Here is a 27316-nt window from a genome sequence, read left to right on the forward strand (position 1 = left end):
CGAGGCTAAGGAAAAACTCCCTACAAGGGAGGAACCTAGCTGAACTTGGCTCACTCTCAGAGGAGTGGCCAGTCCCATGGCTGTACTGGTAGGTGGTGGGCCGAAGCCTTTAAACTTTAAGTTGATCGATCCCTGTTGAGGGAGGAGCTGTTTTTTGTTAATGACAGTAAAACATTATGGTGACTAACATTTGTTGGCACCTTCAATTCTTAGAAAGAAGTACAATGTGCTCAAACAACGTGAGTAGAGGTGCAACCTAAAAATGTGTAGACATCATTGGACAGGAAAAGGCGCAAAGCTCACTCGCCATTAAAAATGCATAGTTTTATTTGACAAGTTTAAAAGATTGACATTTTGGCCTTCAAAATAATCACAGAGGGAATGGACAAGTTCATATAGGGCATGGGGAAGACAATTAGGGAGAAAACACTCTTCAGTTGGTGGTGCTAATGAGAGAATGTGGTCGACCATACAGGTTGGTACTCGATGTGGTGTGCTCAATGTATCCACCTAGTGATGAAATACAGAAGTGAAACCAGTAAACAACAATTAGAAAACTGGACAAGCTTTTTTTCACTTACAGTAGGTGTAATTGATATACATGTTGGATATTGAAAAAATTAACAGGGCTAAGCAAAACTAGGGATAACAACAACAAAAAAAACATAAAAACCTTAGGCAAAAAGGTCTAACAACGGGTTTAATTTAAAAAAATAAATACCTGGATTTTTTTCAATTTCGTTAATTCTCTTAAAAAATGGGTAAAGAATATGTATACTAACCCCAGGTGTAAAATAGTAAATAACGGCTACTTCTCAGAGTTTTGAATTGTCAAGAGGAGTTAAACAAGGGTGTCCGCTGTCACCATATCTATTTGTTATGGCAATTGAAATGCTAGCTATTAAAATCAGATCCAATAGCATTAGAGGATTAGAAATCCAAGGCTTAAAAATAAAGGTGTCCATGTATGCCGATGAATCAAGTTTTATATTAATTCCACAAGATAGATCCCTGCAATGTCTCATTGAAGATCTATATAACTTTGCTGTACTCTCTGGACTAAAACCTAATTATGATCATATACAATATTACATATTGGATCTTTAAAAAAAATCTACTTTTACATTACCCTGCAGTTTGCCTATAAAATGGGCTGATGGTGAAGTAGACATACTTGGTATTCATATCACAAAATATATAAATAAGCTCTCCACAATGAATTTCAATAGAAAACTTGTTAAAATAGACAAGATCCTGCAACCATGGAGAGGTAAATACCTGTCTATTTATGAAAGAATTGCCCTGATTAACTCCTTAGTCATATCTCAGTTTACTCACTTACATATGGCGCTGCCTATTCCTGATGATTTGTTTTTCAAATAATTTGAGCAAAAAATATTTCGCTTTATCTGGGATGCTAAACCAGACAAAATAAAACTTGCCTATCTATATAATGAATATGAATTGGGCAGGTTGAGATTATTAAATATAAAAGCACTAAACCTCTCTCTAAAAGCTTCACTCATTCAAAAGTTTTATTTTAATCCTAAATGGTTCTCAAGTAGATTACTAAAAAAAAGCTCACCCATTGTTTAAAAATGGCCTTTGTGCAGATTGCCATGTCTCATTTTCAATTAATTGAAAATTATACTTTTTTCAAAGGATCTCTCTTTTTCAAACAAGCATTGCAGAGCTGGCTACAATTTCAATTTCATCCCCCTGAAAGGATATAACAAATATTATGGCTGAACTCAATTGTGCTGGTTGATATAATACCTGTATTTATGGGAAAGATGTTTGAAAATTGTATTTTGTTCTTAAATTATATTGTAAATTGGAATCGTTATGTCCTTCATGGAGTTCTGCTCAATCCAAGAGTACGACTAATTGATTACAGCATTGCCCCAAAAATGGACGAGTCAGGTGGCAGCGGGAGGAGGTAGGGAACTGGTCTGTCTGCCCAATATAAAGGATCAAATCTGCCAGTTTCATTTGAGGACCAGGATGAAGACAAATGTGCCATACATATATATATATTTTTTTAACCTTTATTTAACTAGGCAAGTCAGTTAAGAACAAATTCTTATTTTCAATGACGGCCTATGAACCGTGGGTTAACTGCCTGTTCAGGGGCAGAACGACAGATTTGTACCTTGTCAGCTCAGGGGTTAGTCCACCGCTCTAACCACTAGGCTACCCTGCCACCCACAAAATATTTGGGAAGAGATTTTTGATGAACCAATTCCATGGCACAGGGTGTATAAGTTGATATATAAAACATTGCAAGATTCATGACTTTGTGCTTTTCAGCTAAAATTATTATATAGAATTCTTGCCACCAACAAAATGTTGAATATTTGGGGTATAAAATCATCGAAGCTCTGAAGATTTTGTTGTGAGGATACAGATATGGTATTGCCCTCAGGTAGACTGTTTCTGGTCTTAGGTTCAGGAAGGGCTGAAAATGCATAGCATTGATCTAAAATTGACCCTAGAAATAGTACTGTTAGGATATCTGGAGAGACCGGGTCCATCAATTGCTAATAGACTAATACTCTTAGGAAAAGTATTTTTCTTCAACTCACAATCTGTGGATTATATTTGATTAGATAGTTAACATACAATTTCAATCTATCACAGCATAGTTGAAAGATACAGTGGGGCAAAAAAAGTATTTAGTCAGCCACCAATTGTGCAGGTTCTCCCACTTAACAAAATGAGAGAGGCCTGTCATGTTCATCATAGGTACACTTCAACTATGACAGACAAAATGAGGGAAAAAAATCCAGAAAATCACATTGTAGGATTTTTAATGAATTTATTTGCAGCACACATAGATGGGATGGGCTGAGGGAAGCTGAGGGTTGGGATGTGGAATTGGAGACAAGTGGGAGTGGAGTTGCTGTGTGAGAGAGAGAATGATGGTCAAAGATAAACATTTAAAAAATAAAACATCATAAAAAGTATGTTTGAATGACACTGGGGGGCAGTGTTTTCACAACTAATGCCGGTTTGCCTTAGTTCATTCTCTTGGTTGTTTGTGCATTGGGGGGTTCTTGGAGGTGGGGAATGGGATAAATTGTATTTACTTCTTGGGGGGGTCTCAAATGATTGAGGGACAGCTATTGGGGAACTGTGGGGGGATCTTGGAGGGTTCGGGTTCATGTTTTTTGGCCTGGTGGTAGATCTGTCAACGTGCCCTTGAGCAGGACATTGACCCTGGATGCTTCTGTGTGTCGCTCTTAATGGGAATCTGTTGGATGACTGGTATGATGTAGTTATTGAGCGGCTTCACTGCAAGTCTATTGTATGTTTCAGATATTCAATAAAATAACATTTAAAAAATAAACATGTAATAACTGGTTTGGACAACAGTTAGTGAGCTACTAAACTAAGCATATGTAGACTTGTTGATTTGATGATGTGTAAATGTTCTAGTTGAAATGCTGCTGGAAAAGCGGAGGCAGCGCTCCTGTTGTCTTTGAGCTGACTTGCGGTAACTTCATGGTTCTAAATCAAAACCCAGCAGCATTGCAGTTCTTGACACAAACCAGTGCGCCTGGCACCTACTGCCATACCCCATGCAAAGGCACTTACATATTTTGTCTTGCCCATTCACCATCAGAATGGCACACATACACAATCCATGTCTCAAGGATTAAAATTCCTTCTTTAACCGGTCTCCTCCCCTTCATCTACACTGATTTGAAGTGGATATAACAAGTGACATCAATAAGGGATCATAGCTTTCACCTGGATTCACCTGGTCAGTCTGTGTCATGGAAAGAGCAGGTGTTCATAATGTTTTGTACTCAGTGTATTTAGGTGAATCCTAGTTACTTCTAAAAGTTTACGGTGCCAAAATCTTGCCATCCATTAATTATTGTGTGAGACATGTTTTCCATAATGTACGTTTCATACATATACATTCAAACAAAGAACACCATCACAAATAGTGTTTCACTATTCATTGAGTATGGATAGCAAAGGTCTGTCTGGGAGTATTTAAAGTATCTAAATATAGTGTAACCTACTAATCAATATATTTCAAGTGCCGTGGAGGGCACCATCTTACACTGTTGCAGTCCAGAAATGAGAACTTTAACATCTATGCCAAAAGCCTGGGCTTCTGATGGAGATTGTAGAACTGTCATCAATGCATGCTTCAGTATTCCCCCTTTTCTCTTGGAGTATTGGTGTACCCAGGCCCTATAGATGTATCAAGAGGATACCACCCTGGTCCCCAATGTAGCTGACCGATATAGAGCGATATTTAAATTTCGCTTACTGAAGGCTCTAACTTACCTGACTATCGCTCCAGCTAGCTAGCTTTCGCCAGGTTAGTTATAATATGGGCCAACAACAAGTAACTTTAGTTAGCTAGCTGCCTTCCTTCAATGCTTGGTAGCTTTACTGACAGACAAGACAGGGAGTTTACATTAAAACCCACAAAGCATCGAGCTCAAGCTAGAGAGCTATCATATCAAACAAGTGTCTGTGTGTGCGTCTGTGTGTACACTGTCCAATAATCGTTCGAGTCTAGCCAGTTCCAGCTAACACGGCTTGACATAGAGAGAGAGATGAAAGGAATTCAAATGGATTGTTCACTTATTAAATTATGCTCATTGGTAATTAGTGAGTAAATGTGAGTATAATCTATATCTATGGAGCAGTAGGTGGGCATATGCATGGCCACCACTACACCTGCACCACTGGGTGCGATTGAAGCTGGCGGTGTTGACAGTGACACTACACACATAGCCAGGCACAACACTGCTGCCCTTCCCTGCCTTGCATGGTATTGCTCTGTATATACTAGAGTATAATGACATATTTCCCTATGTTTTTCCAGAGAGGGACAGTGTGCAATGTGTGATTAACTAAACTGACTTTACCTTTGACTCTCTCAGTGTAGAATCTTCATTCTCTATAGAGACGCTGGATATAGTCCCTTACATCCAACACATGTTCAGTATAGAAGAAGAACATTCATAGACACGGAACTGTGAGGCAAGGAGGTGTGTGTCTGTGTGCGAGGTAAGGAGGTGTGTGAGGTAAGGAGGTGTGTGTCTGTGTGCGAGGTAAGGAGGTGTGTGTCTGTGTGAGGTAAGGAGGTGTGTGTCTGTGTGTGAGGTAAGGAGGTGTGTGTCTGTGTGTGAGGTAAAGGAGGTGTGTGTCTGTGTGTGAGGTAAAGGAGGTGTGTGTCTTTGCGTGAGGTAAAGGAGGTGTGTGTCTGTGTGTGGGGTAAAGGAGGTGTGTGTCTGTGTGTGAGGTAAAGGAGGTGTGTGTCTGTGTGTGAGGTAAAGGAGGTGTGTGTCTGTGTGTGAGGTAAAGGAGGTGTGTGTCTGTGCGTGAGGTAAAGGAAGTGTGTGTCTTTGCGTGAGGTAAAGGAGGTGTGTGTCTGTGTGTGGGGTAAAGGAGGTGTGTGTCTGTGTGTGAGGTAAAGGAGGTGTGTCTGTGTGTGAGGTAAAGGAGGTGTGTGTCTGTGTGTGAGGTAAAGGAGGTGTGTGTCTGTGTGTGAGGTAAAGGGGGCAGAGTGTGTGTTTCCCGATGTGCTCTGTTAGAGGGTATGTATCTGAAAGCACTAACCTGTGTGTGTGGACGTGTTTAACTATACTATAATATACTATAATAGTAAATGAACAAAAATTGGACCTTTTTGTTAGGACTCTTTGTTAGTCCCCGCAAGGTCAAATGCTATTTCTACTGGGTTTAGGGTTAAGGTTAGAGCTAGGGTTAGGGTTAAGATTTGGGGTTTAGGTTAGGGTAAGGGTTAGTTAGGGAAAATAGGACTGAATTGTGTGTCACCACAAGGTTAGTCGCACAAGACTGTGTGTGTGTGTGTGAGGAGGCAGACTGTCCTCTCTGTAGCTCCCTCTGAGGAAGAATATCCCGGAAAACATGTTCCTTCATCTACATGAGAGAGTGCAAAGCTATCATCAAGGAGGCAAAGTGGCTACTTTGAAGAATCTCAAATATAAAATATTTGTAGTTTTGTTTAACACTTTTTTTTTGGTTACTACATGATTCCATATGTTATTTCATAGTTTTGATGTCTTCACTATTATTCTACAATGAAGAAAATAGTACAACTAAAGAAAAACCCTTGAATGAGTAGGTGTGTCCAAACTTTTGACTGGTGCTGTATGTGAATGTGTATCTCAGGGTTGGGGTCAATTCCATTTAAATGCATTATTCGTAGGGACAACAGTAAACTGTTTCCTCGTTTAATCTCATTCCCAGACACTTCCGCCCAAATGCACGACGAGTCTGGTGGGCCAACACATCAAACTTGGCCTTCGTTAGCCAATATATTCTCCCAGCGCGTAGTTATCGGGTTAATCGCCTTTATCTACAAAGTACTCATCTCCCACAAAGAGCTCTGTGTGTGTGTGTGTGTATGTCTGTATGTCTCTGTGTGTATCTCTGTATGTGTGTGTACAGTATGTGTGTGTGTATACAGTATGTGTATGTATCTCTGTATGTGTGTATACAGTATGTGTGTTTGTATACAGTATGTGTATTCGCACTAAAGCACATTTTGTGAGATTTTCTGCTTATACAGTTACTGCCTATACAGCCTCTTTTCAAAAAGTTGCTTCCACCATGTCTCTGTCCCTGGGCCAGAGTATCCTCCCATCTCCCTCCCTATAGCCTCGTTTATACCTGCCGCTAACACCTGTCCTTTGTCCTGATCTTGTCCACATTCTGATTGTGCCCACATTTTCCTGATTGTGCCCACACTTCCTGTAGCAAATTATTTGACAGCTATTCTTTCAAAATAATATTTATTTTATTGATGCCCTAAGTCAATGGTGCGACCTGTCAATGATTTTAGAAGGCAGGATAGATCCATCCATCCACACAGTGTGTGCCTGACTCCCTCCGAAGGTGGTCAGGAAGATCACAATCAGACCATAATGCGTCTTTTAAATCGTCCACACCTGTCTGGTGGGCACAATCAGAATGTGGACAAATTGTCTCATTGGGCGACCTGGGCCACCCTGACCTTGTACCCCACCACAACAAACTTCTCTGGATTTTACTCTGGGGAAGCAATGCATCTTTTAAAACGGGAAGAAAAAACAAAGCAACTTCATACAGCATTGGCACCAACTGATGAACTGTTGAATATGTACACATGGAACAAATCACAATTTCAAAAACCCATCAAACAGCTGCATTCATTAAGGTCTGGAATAAATTAATAGCCCATATGAATCTCATCTCCAACTGATTGTTACGTTCCCCAGTTTCTGTGTTATAACTTGTGTATTGGAGTGTGTGTTTCAGGAGATGGCTTCCTGAATTCTCCCCAAGCAGCTGATTGGTCAACTCCATGGCTAATTGGAGAGCTGACCCCGCCCCCTCGTCAAGATGCAGCTGTCTCCAATTACCCATTCCTTCTGAAGCTATATAAAAGCCAGTATTCTGTTCAGAAGAGAGATCATTGCTGAGAGACGAGATTGCAGAAAGATCATTGTTGAGAGAGGAGGCTAATGGCTGAGGGTGATATACTGTGTTGGTTGTTCTCAGAGGGAGATGATTAGTGTGTCCTGTATTGGTTGAGTGAGAGAGCTGATTGGTTATGTCTGTGTGTCAATAGGACGCAGTGTTTTGGTTATTGAAATTGTTTGTGTTATTCTGTTTCATTTGTTCCCAGTGGGGAAGGCACCTAGGGACTGCTTAGGCAAGAGGCCCACGGGCATACATATACCCGTAGTCTATTCACTGTCTAGGCACACTAGGTAAGACCTGGGCGGACCACCCCCTTGTATTTTGGTTAGCGCGCCAGGTGGTACTAAGTTAGCTGGGTAGGCAGGTTATATCGGAGAAGGGGGGCTTTGACATTTACTTTCTTTGCTTTGGTTCCGTCCAGCCCCTTTTCTCCATATTACAGTGTGACGGAATAAATTCCTTGTAAACGGTACCACATTCTACCTTTTGTCATCGTTACTCGCACCTACAGTCCCATACCTCTTTCACTTAACGGGGAGTTGTGTTGTAGCAGGGTGTTGCGTTCCCTCTTCATAGAGGCGTGCGTAACATAATGGGGGCTCATCCGGGATCATTAAACCCACCGGACCCTGCTGCTCTGAGCTCTCTGGTTAGTAATTGCGGTGTGACGGTAGGTTGTGAGTTTGGATGATTTGTGTAGTTTGTGTGTCCAGTAGATTGCTGTGTACAAGTTTTTTGAAGCGCCCTCTATTGATTGTTTCTGTAGGTTTTGTAAAGTAGACCTTATAGTTATAGCTGACCATTATGGATTTGTTATCCCTGAGAAAGCCCTAAAGGCTGAGCTTATGGTGCTAGTCAGGGAGGGTTTAGTGAGATAACGAATTCTCTCATTGCAAGGAGAGGAGACGGGTAGACCTTCCGACGCCAAGTCGGAGGAAGGGGTTGCTCGTACCCCCTTACCTTGCCCAGATTTGACCCTTTATCTTCTGCTTCAGGTCGTTCAGACGGGACCGCTAGGCTGAAGGTGAGGCTGGCGCGTTTAGAAATGGAGCAAAAAGATAGACGGATGAATTTTGAAATTAGGAAAATAGAAGCTGAGGTGAGGAAGGAAGGAGGTGAGGATGTGACAACTATAGCTAGATGCTGGCTCCAGTGCGACTCCACAAACTGCTTATCATGAAGTCCACGTTGATGTAAGTAGAAATATTGCTTTAGTTCCTCCATTTCGAGAGTCGGAAGTTGATGCCCATTTCTATGAGTTTGAGCATGTGGCCGCTGCGCTGCATTGGCCACTCGAGGTTTGGCCGCTCCTGTTACAATGTAACTTGTCTGGGAAAGCCCAGGAAGTAGTAGCTGCTCTCTCCCTGGAAGACGGTTTACACTACAATACATTTAAAACTACCGTGTTGCGGGCTTATGAGTTGGTGCCTGAAGCTTATAGGCAGCGCTTCAGGAACCACAAGAAAACATCTCACCGGACGTTTGTTGAGTTTGCTAGAGACAAAGAGTCTCTGTTTAATCGCTGGTGTTCAGCCAGCAAAGCTAACACCTTTGCTGATAATTGTGAGTTAATGCTGTTGGAAGACTTTAAAAGCAACCTCCCAGATATAATTGTAGTTCATTTAAATGAACAGAAAGTGGCGACATTGGCCCAGGCAGCAGTGTTGGCGGATGAGTACGCCTTGACACACAAGACTGTCTTTGGTGCACCTCGTTTTGTAGGCCGGACGATTACGTCATCAGTTCCTCGTTCAGGTCGCTTTTCCTCTGACAACCCTAAGCCTTTTCATGAGATCCGTGAATGTTTTTACTGTCACCAAAAGGGTCACGGGATTCCAGACTGCCCGGCTTTTAAAAATAAACCGAAAATAAAATGAAAAGTTTGGGTTTAGTCAAGTCTTTGGCTCGTCCGTTGGCCCGAGGTATTGATGCAGCATTTGAGAAACCGGATCCGGTCTATGCTCCGTTTATCTCTGCTGGTTGTGTTTCCTTAACTGGAGAACAAGCTGATCAAAAGCCTATGCAAATCTTACGAGACACCGGGGCGGCGCAGTCAGTAATAGTTACTGATGCTTGAAACTTATTGTGGCTCGTACGTCATATTACAGGGGATAGAGACAAACCGTACCTGTACCATTACACTGGGTTCACTTAGTGTCAGACTTGGTATCAGGAAGTTTCCGTGTTGGTGTAGTGTCTACACTGCCAGTAAAAGGAGTCACTGCTACTAGGAAATGATATTGCTGGTGGTAACGTCACTCCTGTGTTAGAGGTAGTAGACAACCCATAAATCAGAATTGCAGATGAGAAATTGGTTCAAGCATCGCCACATGTTTTTCCTGCTTGTGTGTTAACTAGGGCACAATCTCACAAAGTAGGAGATGTGGTGGATTTGGCTAGTTCCATTTTTGAGAATGTTTAGGTAGAAGACAATGCACCGAGTAGGCCTTCTGCAATGCCGACAGTTTTTACAGGAGTAAAAACTAAGGCAGGGGAAAGCGAAATTGCGCCCCAATTACATGACATTCTTTTGTATGTCACCCCCGAGAAGGTGATTGAATGTCAAAAAGGAGACCAGTCTTCGCAAGTGTTTTGCTTTGGTAATTTCCATTAAGGAAGCTGAAACTAGAGAGACCGCCTACTTTATGGAAGCAGGAGTTTTGATGTGGAAATGGGCAGCTCACTACACCGTTAATGACTGGAGTGAAGTGTGTCAAGTGGTTGTTCCGACAGCAGGTGCTGTCACTCGCCCATGACCAGGCGTGGTCCGGACATTTGGGGATCACAAAGGCATATAACCGGGTCCTTCGGGCATTTTTTTTCTGGCCTGCTGCTACTGTGGCTCAAGACACCAAGTCCTCCCCAGTCTTTTTTAGGCATCCATCCTTTACCTTTATCCATCCTTTACCCAAAATCAGTGCTCGACCTCAATAATGCTCGTGGCTGAATGGAAGCAAGTACCCACAGCAATGGTCCAACATCTAGTGGAAAGCCTTCCCAGAAGAGTGGAGGCATTTTGTAAAGAGATGTTTGACGAGCAGGTGTCCACATACTTTTGGTTATGTAGTGTATGTTTGAAGGTAGAGCACTTTAACTATGAGGTGATCACTTTCGTTGTTATCACTTACAGCTGATGATGCTTGTAGGTATTGAATTCCCATATCTGGCGGCTGGTCATCTGTCGCTGGGTCCTTGAATAGGCCTTGTATCAGACTCTCTGTGCCTTCCTGAACAGACACTCTTTTGGTGCTGCTGGCTTCCCGGTTGGATGCGCGCTGTGGTAAGAAGCAGTGCGGCTTGGTTGGGTTGTGTTTCGGAGGACGCATGGCTTTCAACCTTCGTCTCTCCCGAGCCCGTACGGGAGTTGTAGAGAGAAGATAGTAACTACTAACAATTGGATATCATGAAAAGGGGGTAAAATTAAATTTTAAAAAAGACATCCAAATCTTTCCACAATATTGCACTTCTTTTATATTTGAGTAGGAGATTGCAACAGGAGCCACATACTGCTTTTGAAAACTCAGTGTGACAGGTCCCGTTATCTCTTCTAAAGTCAGTGTATAGTCCGGTCGCAATAAAGACGATTTACCTTTCAAAAGGTTATGTTTGTTCCTCTTACAGTCGTACGGCAAAAATCAACATAATATTAAATCAGTAATTTCAGGGCCATCGTCACGCACTGTTGCACCTACGACACTAATCTAGTGAACACTAGTGATTACTCTTTTTGAACTGTCCTAGCCATCTGGCCGGAAGGCAGGACATACCTATCGGGCCGGTCCACCAGACGGACTTTCTGTTCTATGTTCGCTATTTCTTTGATGTTTTTGCGTCTAACTTTTGGTTTTGTACACCAGCTTCAAACAGCTGAAAATACAATATTTTTGCTTATGGAAAATATATTTTGCAGTGGTATAGATGGTACAATGACACTATACTTGCATATTTTGTCACAAACTGAAATTTGGCAAACTATTTTAATTTTTGCAACCGGGAAATGGCAGAGCAATTTATATATAGTGCATGTTGAACCACACTGCTAACCTTATGCCCAACCTTAAACTACTCAAAGAGAAAATGTTTGTAGCCAATTTTAACTTTGAGGCTGTGGAATATGACTTTGTGGCTGTGTTTTCTAGTGCAAACCCAAGGTCTGTGTGTACTGTACACCACACCCACTGAAATTACATACACTTGTTGAAAATACACCAGCAAATTCTTCTGACTGTATGCGGCTTCGCCAGAGATACTTTTAGGAGATGGGAAACTCTTCGCCATAGATACAATCGCATTAACGCCCACTGTATCCGTCCATTGTCGATGGGCCGCGCTGTGCATTCTGGTTACACTCAGACAAAACGCTCTCTCCTTCAATGAGTCTATGGGAGTAAATTGGGCGCGAACACAAAAGGCCAACATGAGCATGAATTACGTAAACAAGAAGCTCAACATTACAAATATTTTCCAGGATTTGAGATAACGAACTTGTCCTCTGTTATATCGTATAGATTTCAAATCGTGACAGTGCGTACTTTCAAGGAAAATAGGCAGGTTTCTCGACTCATACCCTGATTTACAGAATTGATTTCGTTACGAATAGCTAAGCAACCACATTACGCAGCATGATAACGTGAACGCGATTGGTCGACAGTCGACAGGGCGAAGCGTTAAGTTCTCTATAGGGACTCTTATTCCATCTTTTTAAAACATTATTTTCTTTTTTTTGTAAATGGTTTTTATTTAGGAAAAATACAACCATGAAGATACAGAATGCTTAAACAACAAAAAAATCAAATACAAAACCAATCTGATGCTATGACGAGAACAGTTGTTAAATCACTCCATTTGTACCCTCATAAAAAGTAGGTTTGTTGAAAACGGCTCATAAGTAGTAGTTCCCTTTAAGAACTGTCCCGCTTCACATTAATTCACCGCTGTGTACTCAACTGTCATGTGACCGTTCCTTATTCAAAATGTGCAGCTAATAAAATAAAAAACAATCTCAGTAGAAACCAAAATAAATTAGACAAGATAGGTAGGTAGGTCAGTCAAACAACAGATCAGTGATCCAGAAAACAATTGAGTAGGCCCTCTTCATTTACCAGAAGCCACAGCGATCCTAAAAAGCCCAGTGGACTAGAGAACATTTAGAGAACGTCTCCACCATCCCTCCCTCTGTCAGGTAGAACGGTGGAAACATGATGGTGGTGATGGAAGGTTTCAGACCTTTCTGTACATTTCCCTCATTCAGACTCATCAAAATGAATGGGTGGCAAAGCAGTCACAATCAAATCAACCAAAATAAGTGCAAGCATTTTCGTACTTTGTTACAGAGCAGAGCTTTGAAACTACAACTGCATTACCATTCTCTGTCCAAGATACATTCCCTGTCTTTCAGGTTGTGCACAGCCCAAAGTGAGGCAAAGGCCTACAGCACATGAGCCTTGCTCTTTCGAGCTCCCCACAAAAACTGTAAATGAAAATGTTGTTTGTTTTCAATAACAACTAAGGAGGATCAGAAAGTCAAAAACTTGGAACAGACAGGTGGTGGGTGGTTCGGAGTGCAAGCCAGCCCTCCCCGCACTTATCCAGGACTGCTCTTATCTACATGGTGGGTTTCAGAAGATTTAAAGTGGCGCGGAGCAGCAGGCGCTGGGCTAGGACCAGGCCAGGCCGCTGTCATCGAGATGGGGCCGCTGGTTCGGGGTGAGGGGCCGAGCCCAGACGACAGGCATCCGGACGACACTGTCCTACCAGCCACCCTCGTCACCTGAACGATCTCCATATCCTCCTCCTTGTGCTCTGTCTTTGTTGTCGTAGCCTCTTTCTGATCCATATGAGCCTCCACTTCTGTTGTCGTAACGTCCACCACCTCTGCCTCCACGGAAGTATCCTCCTCCACCGCCTGAAGAGCCCCCTCGGAATCCGCCTCCGGACCTGCCACCACCGCCAGATTTGCCCGCCTGGTCGACACGGATCTGTCTGCCATCAAGAGAGTTGCCGTTCATGGCCAGCATAGCATCCTCGGCCTCATCTGGGTTCTCGAAGGTGACGAAACCAAAGCCCCTGGACCTTGAGTGTCTCTGTCTTTAATTTCATCAACTTAAGATATTTGCCCATATTTGGAGAATACATTTTCTAATGACTGTTCGTTAGTCACCTGTCACCTGTTAGTCCACCTGTACGCTCTCGTTGGCTGGCCCTCGCTTCATACTCGTCGCCAAACCCACTGGCTCCATGTCATCTACAAGACCCTGCTAGGTAAAGTCCCCCCTTATCTCAGCTCGCTGGTCACCATAGCATCTCCCACCTGTAGCACACGCTCCAGCAGGTATATCTCTCTAGTCACCCCCAAAACCAATTCTTTCTTTGGCCGCCTCTCCTTCCAGTTCTCTGCTGCCAATGACTGGAACGAACTACAAAAATCTCTGAAACTGTTAACACTTATCTCCCTCACTAGCTTTAAGCACCAACTGTCAGAGCAGCTCACAGATTACTGCACCTGTACATAGCCCACCTATAATTTAGCCCAAACAACTACCTCTTTCCCTACTGTATTTAATTTATTTATTTATTTTGCTCCTTTGCACCCCATTATTTTTATTTCTACTTTGCAAATCTACCATTCCAGTGTTTTACTTGCTATATTGTATTTACTTTGCCACCATGGCCTTTTTTGCCTTTACCTCCCTTCTCACCTCATTTGCTCACATTGTATATAGACTTGTTTATACTGTATTATTGACTGTATGTTTGTTTTACTCCATGTGTAACTCTGTGTCGTTGTATCTGTCGAACTGCTTTGCTTTATTTTGGCCAGGTCGCAATTGTAAATGAGAACTTGTTCTCAACTTGCCTACCTGGTTAAATAAAGGTTAAATAAATCAATAAAGTGTCAAAGCTGAGGCCACCCACAAAAAGCTTCCCTTCGTCAGACATCCTTTTCACCACTCCGATAAAACAGAATATCTTGCGACCGACCTGCAGCAGATGGGAATGAATGAGATGAGATGCGAGGCCTCCCGGTATATGTATTGATAATCTTTTTCAAACATCTCTGGCTTCGCGCTAGCCTTGCTGACGCGCGACCCACGTGTCAACACGACGAGGAAGTAGAGAGGCTGGTGTTTTAGCAAGTTATATCTCAGGTGTACAGTCACATATAGAACAATGTTCTATCTATACAAATCTTTGGCAATGTAGTGAAGGTCATCCTGAGTCATTTCGGTGAGCTCCCAACTGGATCCTCGTTCAAAATACTTTAAAACTCGATGGAGAACCAAGGAATAATTGCAAATCGCCGTTGTAAAGCCCAGGAATGAACTACTAATTAGCTATATTTGAAATTTTCCATATTCCTTGCAGATCTGTTTGCACAATCGGATCAAAATTTGTATTAATTAGTATAATCACCCCTTTTGAGTTTCTTTGCCCATGACAAAAAATATATTTCTCCCTCCCAGTCCTTTTTCCACCCCACCTCATCTATATTTGTAGAAAGTTTTTCCTATAAACAATAGATATTATATTCTTTCTGTTTTAGTTGTGTAAAAATGTATCGTCTTTTTTTATGATCTGCTAAGCCATTACAATTATAACTTGCAATACTTTTTTCCACACTTACCAAGTTTCAGTTATACTTACCACAACCAATGTTTGTAAACTTACCATTAAAAAGCACCATGATGGTTAAGTGTCCATATAAACTCAGCAAAAAAAGAAACATCCCTTTTTCAGGACCTTGTCTTTCAAAGATAATTAGTTAAAATCCAAATAACTTCACAGATCTTCATTGTAAAGGGTCTGTTTCGGGGCCTCCCGGGTGGCGCAGTGGTCTAGGGCGCAGTGCCACCAGAGACTCTGGGTTCGCGCCCAGGCTCTGTTGCAGCCGGCCGCTGTTGAAGAACAGAGGAAGACTGCAGTGGGCCTCAGAAGAATCCGGACAACAGAAGTTTTGAACCTCGGAGTAGCGCACCCGTCAAAGGAGTCATCTCAAGGGTGACGTCGGATGTTCAGGTTAAATACCGGAAGAGAATTCCTGGTGTGGTTGGTGCCCAGCGTCTGACCCGCTGGGTGGAATGGAGAAAGATAGTCTGTTGGTCCTGTTGTTTTTTGATAAAGAGCAAATACCTACGCATGTGAAGCTTGGTAATGTAAGGTATGCTGTAAGAGCTTTTGTATTGTAGTGTAAGAATTGTAAAGGATTGGGCCATGTTTCAAGTGTGTGCAGACAAACAGTATAGTGAAGAAAGGTGTGTAAAAGGATGATGGTGTTGCAATTGTGGTGGGATCCTGAGTTCCTGGAGTGCCCTGTAAGGGTGAAGAAATTGAGGTGGCAAAAGTTAGCGGTCAATCGAAACTCCTATGTGGCTGCGATTTTTAAAAGAATTGAGAAAACAAGTGGTGCAAGTGAAGAGATGGTATTGGATACAACACAGCCTGTAGTCAATGTTTACTGCCAGACGAAAGGTGGATTTTGTTGCATTCATTGCCACAGTTATAATCTGTACTGCACAAGTCTCAAAGAAGTTGAAGAAACTAGACATTATTGTGGCTGCAGCAGGAAAGATTTTGAGACAAAGATTTTACATCGAAAGACTTGCAAGGGGTACTGGTGCCGGAAGACACGCCCTCCCAGGTTCCCCTTGAGCCTATGTAGGGATCTGTTTGATTTATTTTTAACAGAGTTGGCTGATGTATTTATTATTTGGTAGTTCAGTATTTTGGTGGAATCCTGTTTCCATCCTGCATAGTAGGTGGCGGGATTCACATTCAATTGTGTGATCGCCAATATACCAATAAGAATGAGGTCTAGGGGCTTTCCATAGTGACTGTTGCCAGGTTTAGTTAAAATGTCTAGCCCAATGACAACTGAAAACTAGGCCCAAAAGATGTTGCTCCAGCAAGAGTTGCCACATTTATCCAATATGTGGCTCCATATTAGCTATCTAGTACTGTCTTTCTTACTTGCCATGATTTGTGTGCACGTGCTGCTCTCCTCTCACTTGTGACTCAGCTGCATGCTGCAGCCCTCTCTCAAGCACACAGACACCCCCCCCCCCCCCAGAAAGGGTTATGCCATGGTGTAATTTAAAAGTAGCTAAAAAATTAAAAAAAACTGACCAAAACATTTTCATAACATCGTTTTCAAAATAGCCCAATTGCGGAAAACTGTGGACATGGCAACTCATGTCCCGCGTTCGAAGCTACTGTACATCCATAATCGGTAGACGGTTCTGATTGTAGAATCGCGGTTTGCATTGTCGAGCAGTGTACAAGAAAGTATTAAATCCAGCTTTTAGGATGCTACCCCCTCCCTAAATCAAAATGTAATATGGATGCCAATGTCTAGCTTTGCGTGCACACATTTCCTTTATTTCTCATGTGGGGCAGCACCTGCCTGTTTTGCCTTTATTAGATAACAGACCGGTGTGCGCAAAGCGAAAAACTAACATTAGCATCCATATTAGATTTTGGAGCGTAGCATCTAAAAACTGGATTTAATAGAACCGTCTACCGATTATGGAATCTAGCTTTGGACCGGGGACACATGCTGCTAGCAGGTACGGTCATTGGACCATGAGTTATGTCGAATGCAGTCGCTATGGAATGCCCTTTGACCTAGTCTCATTAAATAATGAAATCATTAATCAAACATCTAATATTGGGCTACCTTGGGTTTTCAGATCAGAACGATGTAAATGAGGTTATTGAAATGTTGCCTTTTTCTTGAATCCTTTATAGACAGAGGGGCAAATTCCTGTGGTTGCTGTATAGACATGACATCATCATAGTGAGTCATGTAGGATATCCTACATTTGTAGATGTCCTATTCCTTAAGTTAATTTGTCATAAGAGTTATGTTTCATGACTTTGAATGTGAAAAATAGCATCTTATCATGCTACTTTTAAAATGTCAATGATGTTTTGATCGTCTTTCCTTAGAAACTTCTGAAACGAGCCAGAGGGTGAAGTGGAGAGACCTTTCTACAACATGATTCAACAACCGATTTACCAGGCTTTTTTAGTCAAATTTGTCTGAATTATACATTTAACCTGCGTTTTGTTTTATTTCCTTTACTTTGAATCTTTAGTCTTTACTTCTTTTTCAGTCGCTAGTCTTTATCTGTTTGCATTTCATCTGTTTTGTCTGCCATTTAGAATTTGTACAATGCAGAGTATTTTGGAACACTTTTATATGCTGTCCAATTAAATGTTGTGTCCTGTAAATCTCTTTGGTGTAGTCCTAGTCGCCCCTGCCATGTTCCATCAAGCTGACCAGAGTTTGTTTCCTGTCATACTATTTTAGTTCCCTGTCATAGAAATGTGCCTGTTTATCTTTTGAGAGGAGTGATATTCACCCAGTGCCTTTATCATTTTCTCTGTTATAAAGATGTAGCATTAATGAAATGCTAGAGAGCCCTCCAAATTAAAATCGGAACCTCAAAGCTAGTTCCTGTCTAATCAGGGACTGGTTTAGACATGGGACACCAGGTGGGTGCAATTAATTATCGGGCACAAGAGCCAGCAGTCCTCTGGACCTCATACGGTAAGCTTTGACTACCCCTGGCCTAGAGCCTTGTCTATCTCAGGCCTCCATCTTCTTTCCCTAACAGTTTGTCACGGTGGTCAGAGCTTCAGGCTGAATGCTTCAGACTGTTCACTAAGCATTGGCCTGCCGCCAAGACTTCTCCCAAATTCCTCACCTCTTCACGCTACATACATTATTCGCGTGTCGAGACGTTATCTCACTCATCTTTTATCACAGGGTTTTCAGAAGCCATGACACTTGACATGTGTGGTATGTGTTCACTTTCCTATCAAATTGCTCAAGAAGACACTTATCTGGTAGTGATCTTATAGAGCCCTTTAGGTGGTCTGCTGTAGGGATGTTACGTTTCTACATTGTTATAATCAGGTTTATTATGAGAATAACATTGAGGAAAAAATGCACTGTAATTATACTAATGGACAGATGCATCAAGTTTCTGTTTTTAATGCTATGCCTGCGCTCATCCTCATGCATAATCATATTTTATTGGTTGACATGTTAAAGCCAGTGCAGAAAACCAACAATCTAAGGCCCCCTCCCCCTGCTTATCTCTCTTGCTTTCCCCCCCAGAGATGAAAGGATGGGAGACATCTCACTCATTTGTTCTAGTCAATGAACTAAGTAGACCAGACCCGGCTGCTATCATGTTGGTGTCTTTGGGAGAGCCACCCCTTAAGTAGACCGGAACTGACAATAGTTTTCAATGGTTAACTGCCTGTGTAAGACATCTTCATTTATGTCCCCCCCCCCCCCCACAGCTGGGTTGATTTGCCTCCCTCTCTAGCGATTTGTTTTCCTCTGAATCTGATCTGGCGTTCCAGTGATGTAGGGGGGTTTCTGGGTGTGGAACCCCACCCCTCTGACCCCGACAGTCACATTGTCTGCCTGTGACAGCCCACCCACCCGTGGGCTACCTAGCCTTACTGTCACTGACCCACAGATTCACATGGCTCCCCTTACTGTCATCAGCTCCTGCACGCTGCTCCAGTAAGACACTTACAGCAGAGCAGCTCATGTTCAGGGTCCAGATGCAGATGTAGGGTAAATAAAAATGTTTTTAAGTGATATTCAGTGGGAACTGGAAAGGCAAAAACATGATTTTCCCAACACTGCATGAAAGCATATTTATACAGCTAGAAGAGGGAGCTCTGTTCTGTTTTGTCTTATTATCAGTGTTCTCTTGTCCTTGAGGGAACAACATGTGAACATTTCTGTAATTCCACTGGGGAAATAAAGTAGTAATTTTCTTTAATGTAAAAATGTGTGTGTGTATAGGAGAACCTGTTTTCAATTTGGTCTTAGACTCATCCAGCTCCAGTCTAGCAGCGTCTTTGGCTTTTGTCTCAACAGATAAATCCGCTGCAACGTCAACCCCATGAATGCTCCCTCTGATACCATTTTTGACATTTTTCCAGAAACCAGAAGTAGAACTTTAGATTAGATGTTATTAATCTCCCCCTCCCCTGCTGAAATGCACATTCAAAAAAAGCACTATGGTGTCCATCTAGCTAACAACAGACAATAAATGCATTTTGTTGTTCAGATGAGCTCTAGGTGAAGTAAACAGGATATTAGCTGATAGTCATGAAAAAAATTAAGAGTTTCTGAGCGAGAGAACACTTCTATGTAAAAGACACAAAGGCAAGTCTGTCGGGTGGTTTTTGCATCGGTTTGTGGTTCCCAGGCCATAATGTAAACTGAGATTCCAAACAATTATCCCTTTGGAAGTGTGTGTGGCTTTTGCCTGTTACCCATAGCGAACAGAAGTGGCAATGGTTGATGCTTTCTGACACCTTCCTGTCCTATCTGTTCTTCAGCTTTGTTTTGTTTTTTTGTCGGACGTTAGAAAGTCGCTCTGTATTTGAGAGTTTGGTTTTAGTTTTCTGGTAACATTCACTTCTGAGTTAATCTGAAACACACAGTCACAGCATAGTTTTGGGGCATAAACTTCAGGGAAAAGTCGTCAAGCTTTCAGTCAGCAATGTATGTCGGAAATATAGATACAAGGGGAATCCGGCTTCTTTTTGAAGTTTATATTTTTTCACTCAATCCAAGCTGCCAGGGTGACATTGACAGAGTGCCCGGTGTAAAATCTGTGAGGTGACTCACAAGTGCACTTATGCTCCTCTGTTTTAAATGAAACCAAATGCACTGACATATTTCTTACACATAGTCACCCAGTCATCCTCTTTTCATTAGAATGGGGGAAGACATGTGGCTGTGGAATGATGAAGGTATCTATGCAGATGAGGAGAATCCCAAGTAGGTGAAGCATACTGAACAGGACAATACAAGTTAATAGGTCTACTTGAAGTGCTTACTTGAATATGACAACTTTTGCATTGAGAACAGGTGTATGTGTGTGAGAAAATGAGTTTGTGAGTGAGACCGAGAGAGGGGGAGAAAGCAAACTCGCTGCTAACCCAAAACCTTGCATTAGGTTTGAGGTGCGACTATCATAATGTTCTGAGATGTTTTCATTCCTTATGGATTCTGACGGCATGGGTGATTTCATGGAATTTTTCTTGTATTTTTCTTCTGGAAAACAGATTTGTTCTCTAGCGTGCATACTGGGGTTGGGACCATTGTGGATGATGTTCTTTTAACACAATTCTGGGGGAAAATATTTTTCAGGTATTTTATTTACATCAAAAGGTGACTTAGCTGTTGGACAAAGAACCTTAATTCCAAAGAGGGTAAAAATGCTAATTTGGTTACCATTTCTTATTTGGATTCTGCACTTCTTGGATCTTATTAACGGACAATATTTCTCAAGACATCCACGACACAGACGTAAGTAGTCAACCGACACATTTTGATGTGACCTGATTGAAATGCGGACACCTGTTCTGTGTAATTATACGCACATTCAACTCCTCTTCATACATGTGTAAAAGCATGGACATTACTATGTGGGTGCAGTAAATTGTACTTTCCGGGAACAATGCGGTCATATATTTTCATGGTTTATACACGTTGGCTTACTATGTGAACCATACAACACATTGTAAAGTTTGGCTGAGGGTTTGATAAACCTCCTGTTCCTATTCTTGGAACATTAATGTGCCAGGTATAGTAAGTCACTACTCAGGTTTATGAGGTTGGCTGTATACATTGAGTGGAGAGCATAATGATTTGTGATAATGTAGTTCTTCCAAAAAAGACTGAAGTTGTATGGGATTCAAGTTTGACCAAATTTCACATGCACGTGCTCAAGACATGTAACTGCATCCTCTCTTATGCCGGAACACATACACACGTGTGTGAGTGAAAGAGCGAGAGAGACAGACACACACAGCCATAACACCAGCTCTTCTCTCCAGGTAGCTTAGTGGTGAGCAGGTTGTGTCATGCTGGCTGCCTGACATGCTCAGCGTTAAACGGCTGCCTGTCCTGTAAGCCCCGCCTCTTCTTCCACTTGAAGCATGATGGGATGCGGGAGAGGGGGACCTGTCTGCTATCCTGCCCCAGAGGTCACTATGGGATACGCTCCCCACATGTCAACACCTGCACCAGTGAGTCATGTGATGGATGAACAACACCGACACTCTTATGGAGTGTTGTGATAATAATGTCATACACAGTGTAATGCCCTGATCATGTATCCACTCTAACCATGGTCCCTGTCTGTGTCTCAGAGTGCAGGGAGGACTGTGTTTCCTGCTTCAACAGGAACTTCTGCACTCACTGTCACCAGGGCCACTACCTGTACAGAGGGAGGTGTGAGAACAGCTGCCCCGAGGGCCTGACCCCAAACGCTGCACTAAGAGAGTGCAATGGTAAGTCTATTACACTACAGCTGAACTGTGATCTTCCTTCATAGTCATAATGTGTTCAAAGTCTGGTTAAAACTAATAAGATCCAGTATTGGTCGGCCAAGAATCTGGGCTTGGATGCATCAAAATCACACATTGTGGAAGAAGACATATAAAGTACATATTTACAGTAGGGAGAGAGATCTATATAGAAATGTGTCTCTAACGTCTATGTCCCTCCGTCCCAGATTGTCTAGTGGGCTGTGAGGTGTGTGTGACGAGGAACACCTGCACCAGGTGTAGAGCAGGACTGTACCTCCTGCATGGCCAGTGCCATCATACCTGCCCAGGGGGGTTTGAGCCTGATAGACAGCTCATGGAGTGCATTTCTCAAGGTTAGTGACTCTCTGTGTTCCCCCATCTCTGTACATGCCATTCCAGCCATCCCAATAGATCATTGATCGATCACTCTACAATGCAAATTTGAGTATCTATCTACCCTACAATGTCATGCCCCCCATCTCTCTCTCAGTACACTGCCAGGTGGGAGAATGGGGAGACTGGGGTCTCTGCTTTCGGAGAGGGAGGGACTACAGGAATTTTGTGGAGGTACGAAGACGAGAGGTCCTACGGCACCCCACCCTGTACGGCGACCCCTGCCCCAAAGTCAAAGAGTGGAGGAAATGTGTCATCAAAAGGAGACCGAGTCCAGGTATACTGGTGATCAAAGTGAAATGTTTGACTTATTTCAGTTCACACATCTTGCATTGTCCTCTCCCTTTCCACAGGAAGATCAGATGGCAAAGGCATTAGGCCAACAGAACATTGATGCAAGATCATTGGTGGGAGCAAAATAATAGCAAGTGGCAGATGTGATCCAAAACAGGATGGAAGGACAGGAGGACTGGATTAACTGGTTTGAAAGAGAGACCTCCATTGCCTGAACATCAGTCGTTTCTAGCCAGGAAGACTGTGCAACAATTTATTCCTCTATGTTTGTGACCAGCTGTTGACCTGCCTTGGTTGAGAGACCTTGGAGAAGATAACATTATCATCTGCTCTAGAATTTTGTGTTTAATATTTTTTTGTTCATTAAGACATGTCACCCACACGATCCATTCCAGGAAAAGGTCACTAACTTGATATGGACTGAATTGAGCAGTGTTCAAAAAGCAAAGTGTGTTATTCTAATAGTTTTTTTTGTTTCTATCATGATGGTGGCTAGCCCACTTGTTCTACATGTGTAGCATTTCTCTGTATAGCAAGTCAAATTGAAACTATTGATTCCTTTTCATGATTGCAATCATTGTTATAGACCTACATAAAATGTTTGTGTAGGTGATTTTATAGTAAATTACAGTATATTGTCTTCACAAACATGACTGAATTTTTAAAAAATTAACCAAAAAACGTTGTTAGGTGGAAAGCCTACTCCAAAGATGTCTATAGCTAGCTAAATAAAACACATTCTATACAATATGTTCTATACATTTTCTCCTCAATTAAGGCGGCAGGTAGCCTAGCGGTTGGAGCGTTCAAATCCCTAAACCGACAAAGTGAAAAATCTGTCGATGTGCCCTAGCCCTTGATCATGACTCAGTTCCATTACATTACACATAAGAGTCATTTGACGAAGGCGTGTTCTGTACGGGGATGCTCAATCTGAACAGTAACAAGCGTCGCTTGCTGTACGTTATTGGCAGCATAAGGACCTTATCTTCCATAGCAGAAAAAAATACAAGGTTCAATTTATACACACATTGGTACAGTTAGGGTTAGTGTTCTCATACCGCCATATCTCCATGTTACAGCGCTTGTTTAGGGAAAACAGACAGCTATCTAGCATGCTCCGAACACCTGTGTGTAATGTACATGTGCAACTCGGGAAGTGTAGTTTTTTCGGTTGGAGACACCCATAGCTGTATGGATCTGTGCAAAACTGCTACTGTAAGTGTAACTTTTTTAGTTGAAGGATACTTTCTCGCTGATGAAAGATAAGGGCCATATGTTTCAAAAGCGGTATTGCAAGCGATGAAAACGTTAAAACACAGTGTCGGGATTGTAGTTCACATGAGGCAGTTGTGGGCAAAGCTAATGCCTGAGAACTGTAAGGAGAACGCATAATGCTGCCTAGAGTTTTCAATAGCTCGATGTGCCCTTGAGCAAGGCACTTAAACTTGATTGCTCCATGTTCGTTTCTGATAATGGCTTGCCGTGACCCTATTCTCCTATTCTTCCATGAGACACCCCTCCGGGAGTTGGGATATCAAAAAACACATTTCCATTTCACACATGCATATAATCATGCATATAATAGCTGACACACTTGTACATGTGTGAAACAGGACAAATATAAGCACCCACATGTTATACGCAAGCAATAATACATGAGGCCATGTGTTAATGCCAATTTTATCATGGTTATGATGTGGTCATAGCCACGAGGAGAAGCTGACAAATAAAACCACCCACACGTTATGCTGTATGATCAACCTCCTCTGACGCTTGAGGTGGCAGACAGACCACGCAACGTCATCCCGTTACGTGTATGAATACACGGAAGGAGCAGGAACGTCAGTATTTTGCTTTGTTTTGGTAGAAGATATTTTAGTGATTAGCTAGCGTTTATAGGTCGAAAGCGATCAATAATTTGCGAATGATCTAAAAACATCCCTGAGCGATGGTGAAACGCTATTCATGACAGGTGAGTGTGGAGGAAATTCGCTCGAGGTAGAAGACAGTCAAGCGGTGTGTCACTGACAACTGTGGCCTCCGAAGCTAACAGTAATTTGAAAGCAAAACTTGTCAACAAGAAATGGCTACTGTACAGAAGCTAACTAGTTTGATGGCGACATCATACTATTGATGTGTGTATTTAGTAGCTAGCTATGTTCTTTATGGTGATTGTCCTGTTCGCTTTAGATTAGCAAAATGGCTAACGTTATAGCAACATACCCTCTCTAATTATAGCTAACCCGTGTTTTTATCTCTCTGGGAAAGGTGGGATTAAACCGACTCCTGAGTCTTGTCTCTTTTCAACAATATTTTTTTCCATAGAGAGGAACTTTGAGAGAATACAGAATTGACCCTGATGTCATCCCAGTAACTGCGCTTGAGATAGTAAGTAGGGCAATATGATTGACACAAAATATTCTAGCCAGCTAAATCAGCAGAAATTCACATTTTAGATATTTCGGCATATTGCTAATTGAGTCTCTCGTGACAGCTTGTATTTGATTTTGTTCAACTGGGAGCTGAGAATATTGCTTAAAATGAGTCCGCAGGACTGTGTCTTTTTCTGTGTCTCAGCATTAGCTTAACGATCTGTCTTTTTCTGTGTCTCAGCATTAGCTTAATGATCTGTCTCCACCCTCAGCATGGCGAGCTGTGGTGAGGTAGACCACACTGTGGACTCTGTGTCCTCTAAGGTGGAAGATGGAGGGGACGCCTGTACTGGTGACTCCCCCACCTCCCCTAAACCTTCGGCCAACCCCTTGCCGGAGTGTGCCATCTGCCTCCAGACCTGTGTCTACCCGGTTCGCCTGCCCTGCTGCCACGTCTTCTGCTTCCTGTGCGTTAAAGGAGCCTCCTGGCACAGCAAGCGCTGTGCTCTCTGCAGACAGGAAGTACCTGAGGACTTCCTGGAGCATCCCACCCTGCTGTCCCCAGAGGAGCTGAAGGCAGCAGCTGCAGGTGGACGAGGAGGAGCCGGGCCGAGGAACGCTGGGGGAGACAATGCCTGGTACTACGAGGGGAGGAATGGATGGTGGCAGTATGACAAGAGGACCAGCCGTGAGCTGGAGGAAGCCTTGGCCAAGGGCAGGAAGCGTGCCGAGATGCTGATTGCTGGCTTCCTGTACGTGGCTGACCTGGAGAACATGGTGCAGTACCGCCGCAACGAGCACGGTCGCCGCCGCCGCATGAAGCGTGACATGGTGGACATTCCCAAAAAGGGTGTAGCCGGACTCAGACTGGACCCTGACCCCGCCCCGCCAGTAGTTGCCATGGCAGCTGTTCTGGTCACAACAGCAACAGTGGAGCGGTCAAGCTCTGCTGACGGGGAGGATGTGACTGGGCGGTCACAGGCAGGTCGCTCAGGGGTTCTCATCCCAGCTCCTCCTGTCAGACCCCCTACAGTCCTGGGGGCCCACCCTGCCACCCCAGCCTTCATCTCCCTGGAAGACTCTCTGTCCCAGCTCCTCATCAGCCAACCAGAGGGGGAAGAAGAGGAGGTAGCTTCAAGCATGAGCCAGGCGTACGAGTCAGCATCTGGTAGCAGTGAGGATGAGGATGGTGGTGGTGATGAGGTAGGCCAGGGGTGGGACAGGGAGAGGAGGGGACGAGAAGTAGGAGTTCAACGGAGGACCAGATACAGACTCCTACAGCGGTGGCTCAGGGAGGTCCAGCCTGACAGACTGCCACCTGGTGGTGGGTCCTCTAGCGGAGGCCTTACTGTGCGCTCACGCAGCCCTGACGGTCAGTGCAGTGTCACTGAGGTGTGACCACAACTGGACCACTGTCTCTGCACTCATCCCGGCTCAGCAAAAAAAAGCATTCACTTCATACCCATGGTGGTAGTGAAGAACCCAGGGGAAGATAGCAGATCAGCCATTTCCATTACATATACAGTTCAGTCACGCACATATGCTAATCAATAGTTTATAATAATATGTCAGCCAGCAAGATTATGCAACATTGCACACAATGAAATAGCCCATACTGCTCCACTGTCTGCCACTGTAGCCATTTGAGCCCATGTTAACCATGCGTTGGTACTAAATATTTGAAGAGAAATGGTGAAATGATAACGGTTTGAGATTTGGAGGGGACTTAACCTTTTAAATGTAGCATCCCATCTCTAACCGGAGGCAAAAAATAATTATCTTGTTTTGTTGTACATTGTTTTTTGCTGTAAGAAATGTATTTTCTCATCTCTATTGAGTGTGTGTGTGTGCGGGTGTGCTCTTTTGTCTGTGTATTGAGGTCATATTCCAGCTTAATATAAAAAGTGTGTGCTTGTGTTGTGTGTGAAAGGTGATGAGAGCCTACTGGTAGAGAGGTCTTGAGTGTAGAGACGAGTGACGATTTCTATTACTTGTTCTAGTATTTTATGGAAACAGTTTGGATGGGAGATGTATTGTGAGAGTTAATGAGTCTGTTTTGAAGTTTGAACCTATTATTTGAACTCTTCTGTCAACAAAAAAGTATTTTTGACTTATTTAATATGATTTAACATATATGTGTGTGGTCTCTTTAACTGTGTTTTCTCAAAAACAATAAAGTTTGTCTTTGACATTAATTGAAAAGTCATGAGTTCAATGTTATTGGTAACTTAATGGGAATATGACAATTATTGGAATGTGATAGCTATTACATATGCATATGACTTTGGGTGATACAATATGCTCAGTGTGCATGAGTGTTGTGACTTAGCATTGTGAATTTACACCCGCAAGGTATTTTTATTAAACATTGTTGACCAGGCAGGTCAATTAAGACCAAATTCTAACATCAGCTCACTAGCTGGAAATGGGAAATGCTATATCAGGAG

General features: G+C 42.8%; 2 protein-coding genes across 5 annotated transcripts; both read left to right on the forward strand.

Annotated features, from left to right (window-relative positions):
• Nucleotides 1–20247: 20247 nt before the first annotated feature.
• Nucleotides 20248–23223, forward strand: LOC115140401 (R-spondin-3-like). The gene is made up of 5 exons (XM_065026044.1): nucleotides 20248–21525; nucleotides 21649–21789; nucleotides 22014–22160; nucleotides 22298–22477; nucleotides 22554–23223. Exons 1-5 carry the CDS (start codon nucleotides 21444–21446, stop codon nucleotides 22592–22594), a joined length of 591 nt encoding a protein of 196 aa, XP_064882116.1. The 5' UTR covers nucleotides 20248–21443; the 3' UTR covers nucleotides 22595–23223.
• A 1056-nt stretch (nucleotides 23224–24279) lies between these two features.
• Nucleotides 24280–27071, forward strand: LOC115139311 (E3 ubiquitin-protein ligase rnf146-like). 4 transcript variants are annotated; one of them, XM_029676534.2, is made up of 3 exons: nucleotides 24280–24469; nucleotides 24823–24885; nucleotides 25111–27071. In XM_029676534.2, the coding sequence occupies exon 3, from the start codon at nucleotides 25143–25145 to the stop codon at nucleotides 26265–26267; it is 1125 nt and encodes a 374-aa protein (XP_029532394.2). In that variant the 5' UTR covers nucleotides 24280–24469; nucleotides 24823–24885; nucleotides 25111–25142; the 3' UTR covers nucleotides 26268–27071. The 4 variants fall into 4 exon arrangements, with proteins under 4 accessions (XP_029532394.2, XP_029532395.2, XP_029532393.2 ...); XM_029676533.2 differs by having other exon boundaries at nucleotides 24281–24469; nucleotides 25142–27071; XM_029676535.2 differs by lacking the exon at nucleotides 24823–24885.
• The last annotated feature ends 245 nt before the right edge of the window (nucleotides 27072–27316 follow it).

Source organism: Oncorhynchus nerka, linkage group LG13 (genome assembly GCF_034236695.1).
Source record: "Oncorhynchus nerka isolate Pitt River linkage group LG13, Oner_Uvic_2.0, whole genome shotgun sequence".
NCBI lineage: Eukaryota > Metazoa > Chordata > Actinopteri > Salmoniformes > Salmonidae > Oncorhynchus > Oncorhynchus nerka.

Bases quoted from the DNA above. Each gene is read 5' to 3' on its own strand.
- LOC115139311 (XM_029676534.2), top strand. From the start codon at position 25,143: ATGGCGAGCTGTGGTGAGGTAGACCACACTGTGGACTCTGTGTCCTCT.
- LOC115140401 (XM_065026044.1), top strand. From the start codon at position 21,444: ATGCGGGAGAGGGGGACCTGTCTGCTATCCTGCCCCAGAGGTCACTAT. The intron at 22,161-22,297 runs GTTAGTGACTCT...TCTCTCTCTCAG, and splicing joins CATGGAGTGCATTTCTCAAG to TACACTGCCAGGTGGGAGAA. The intron at 22,478-22,553 runs GTATACTGGTGA...CCCTTTCCACAG, and splicing joins CAAAAGGAGACCGAGTCCAG to GAAGATCAGATGGCAAAGGC.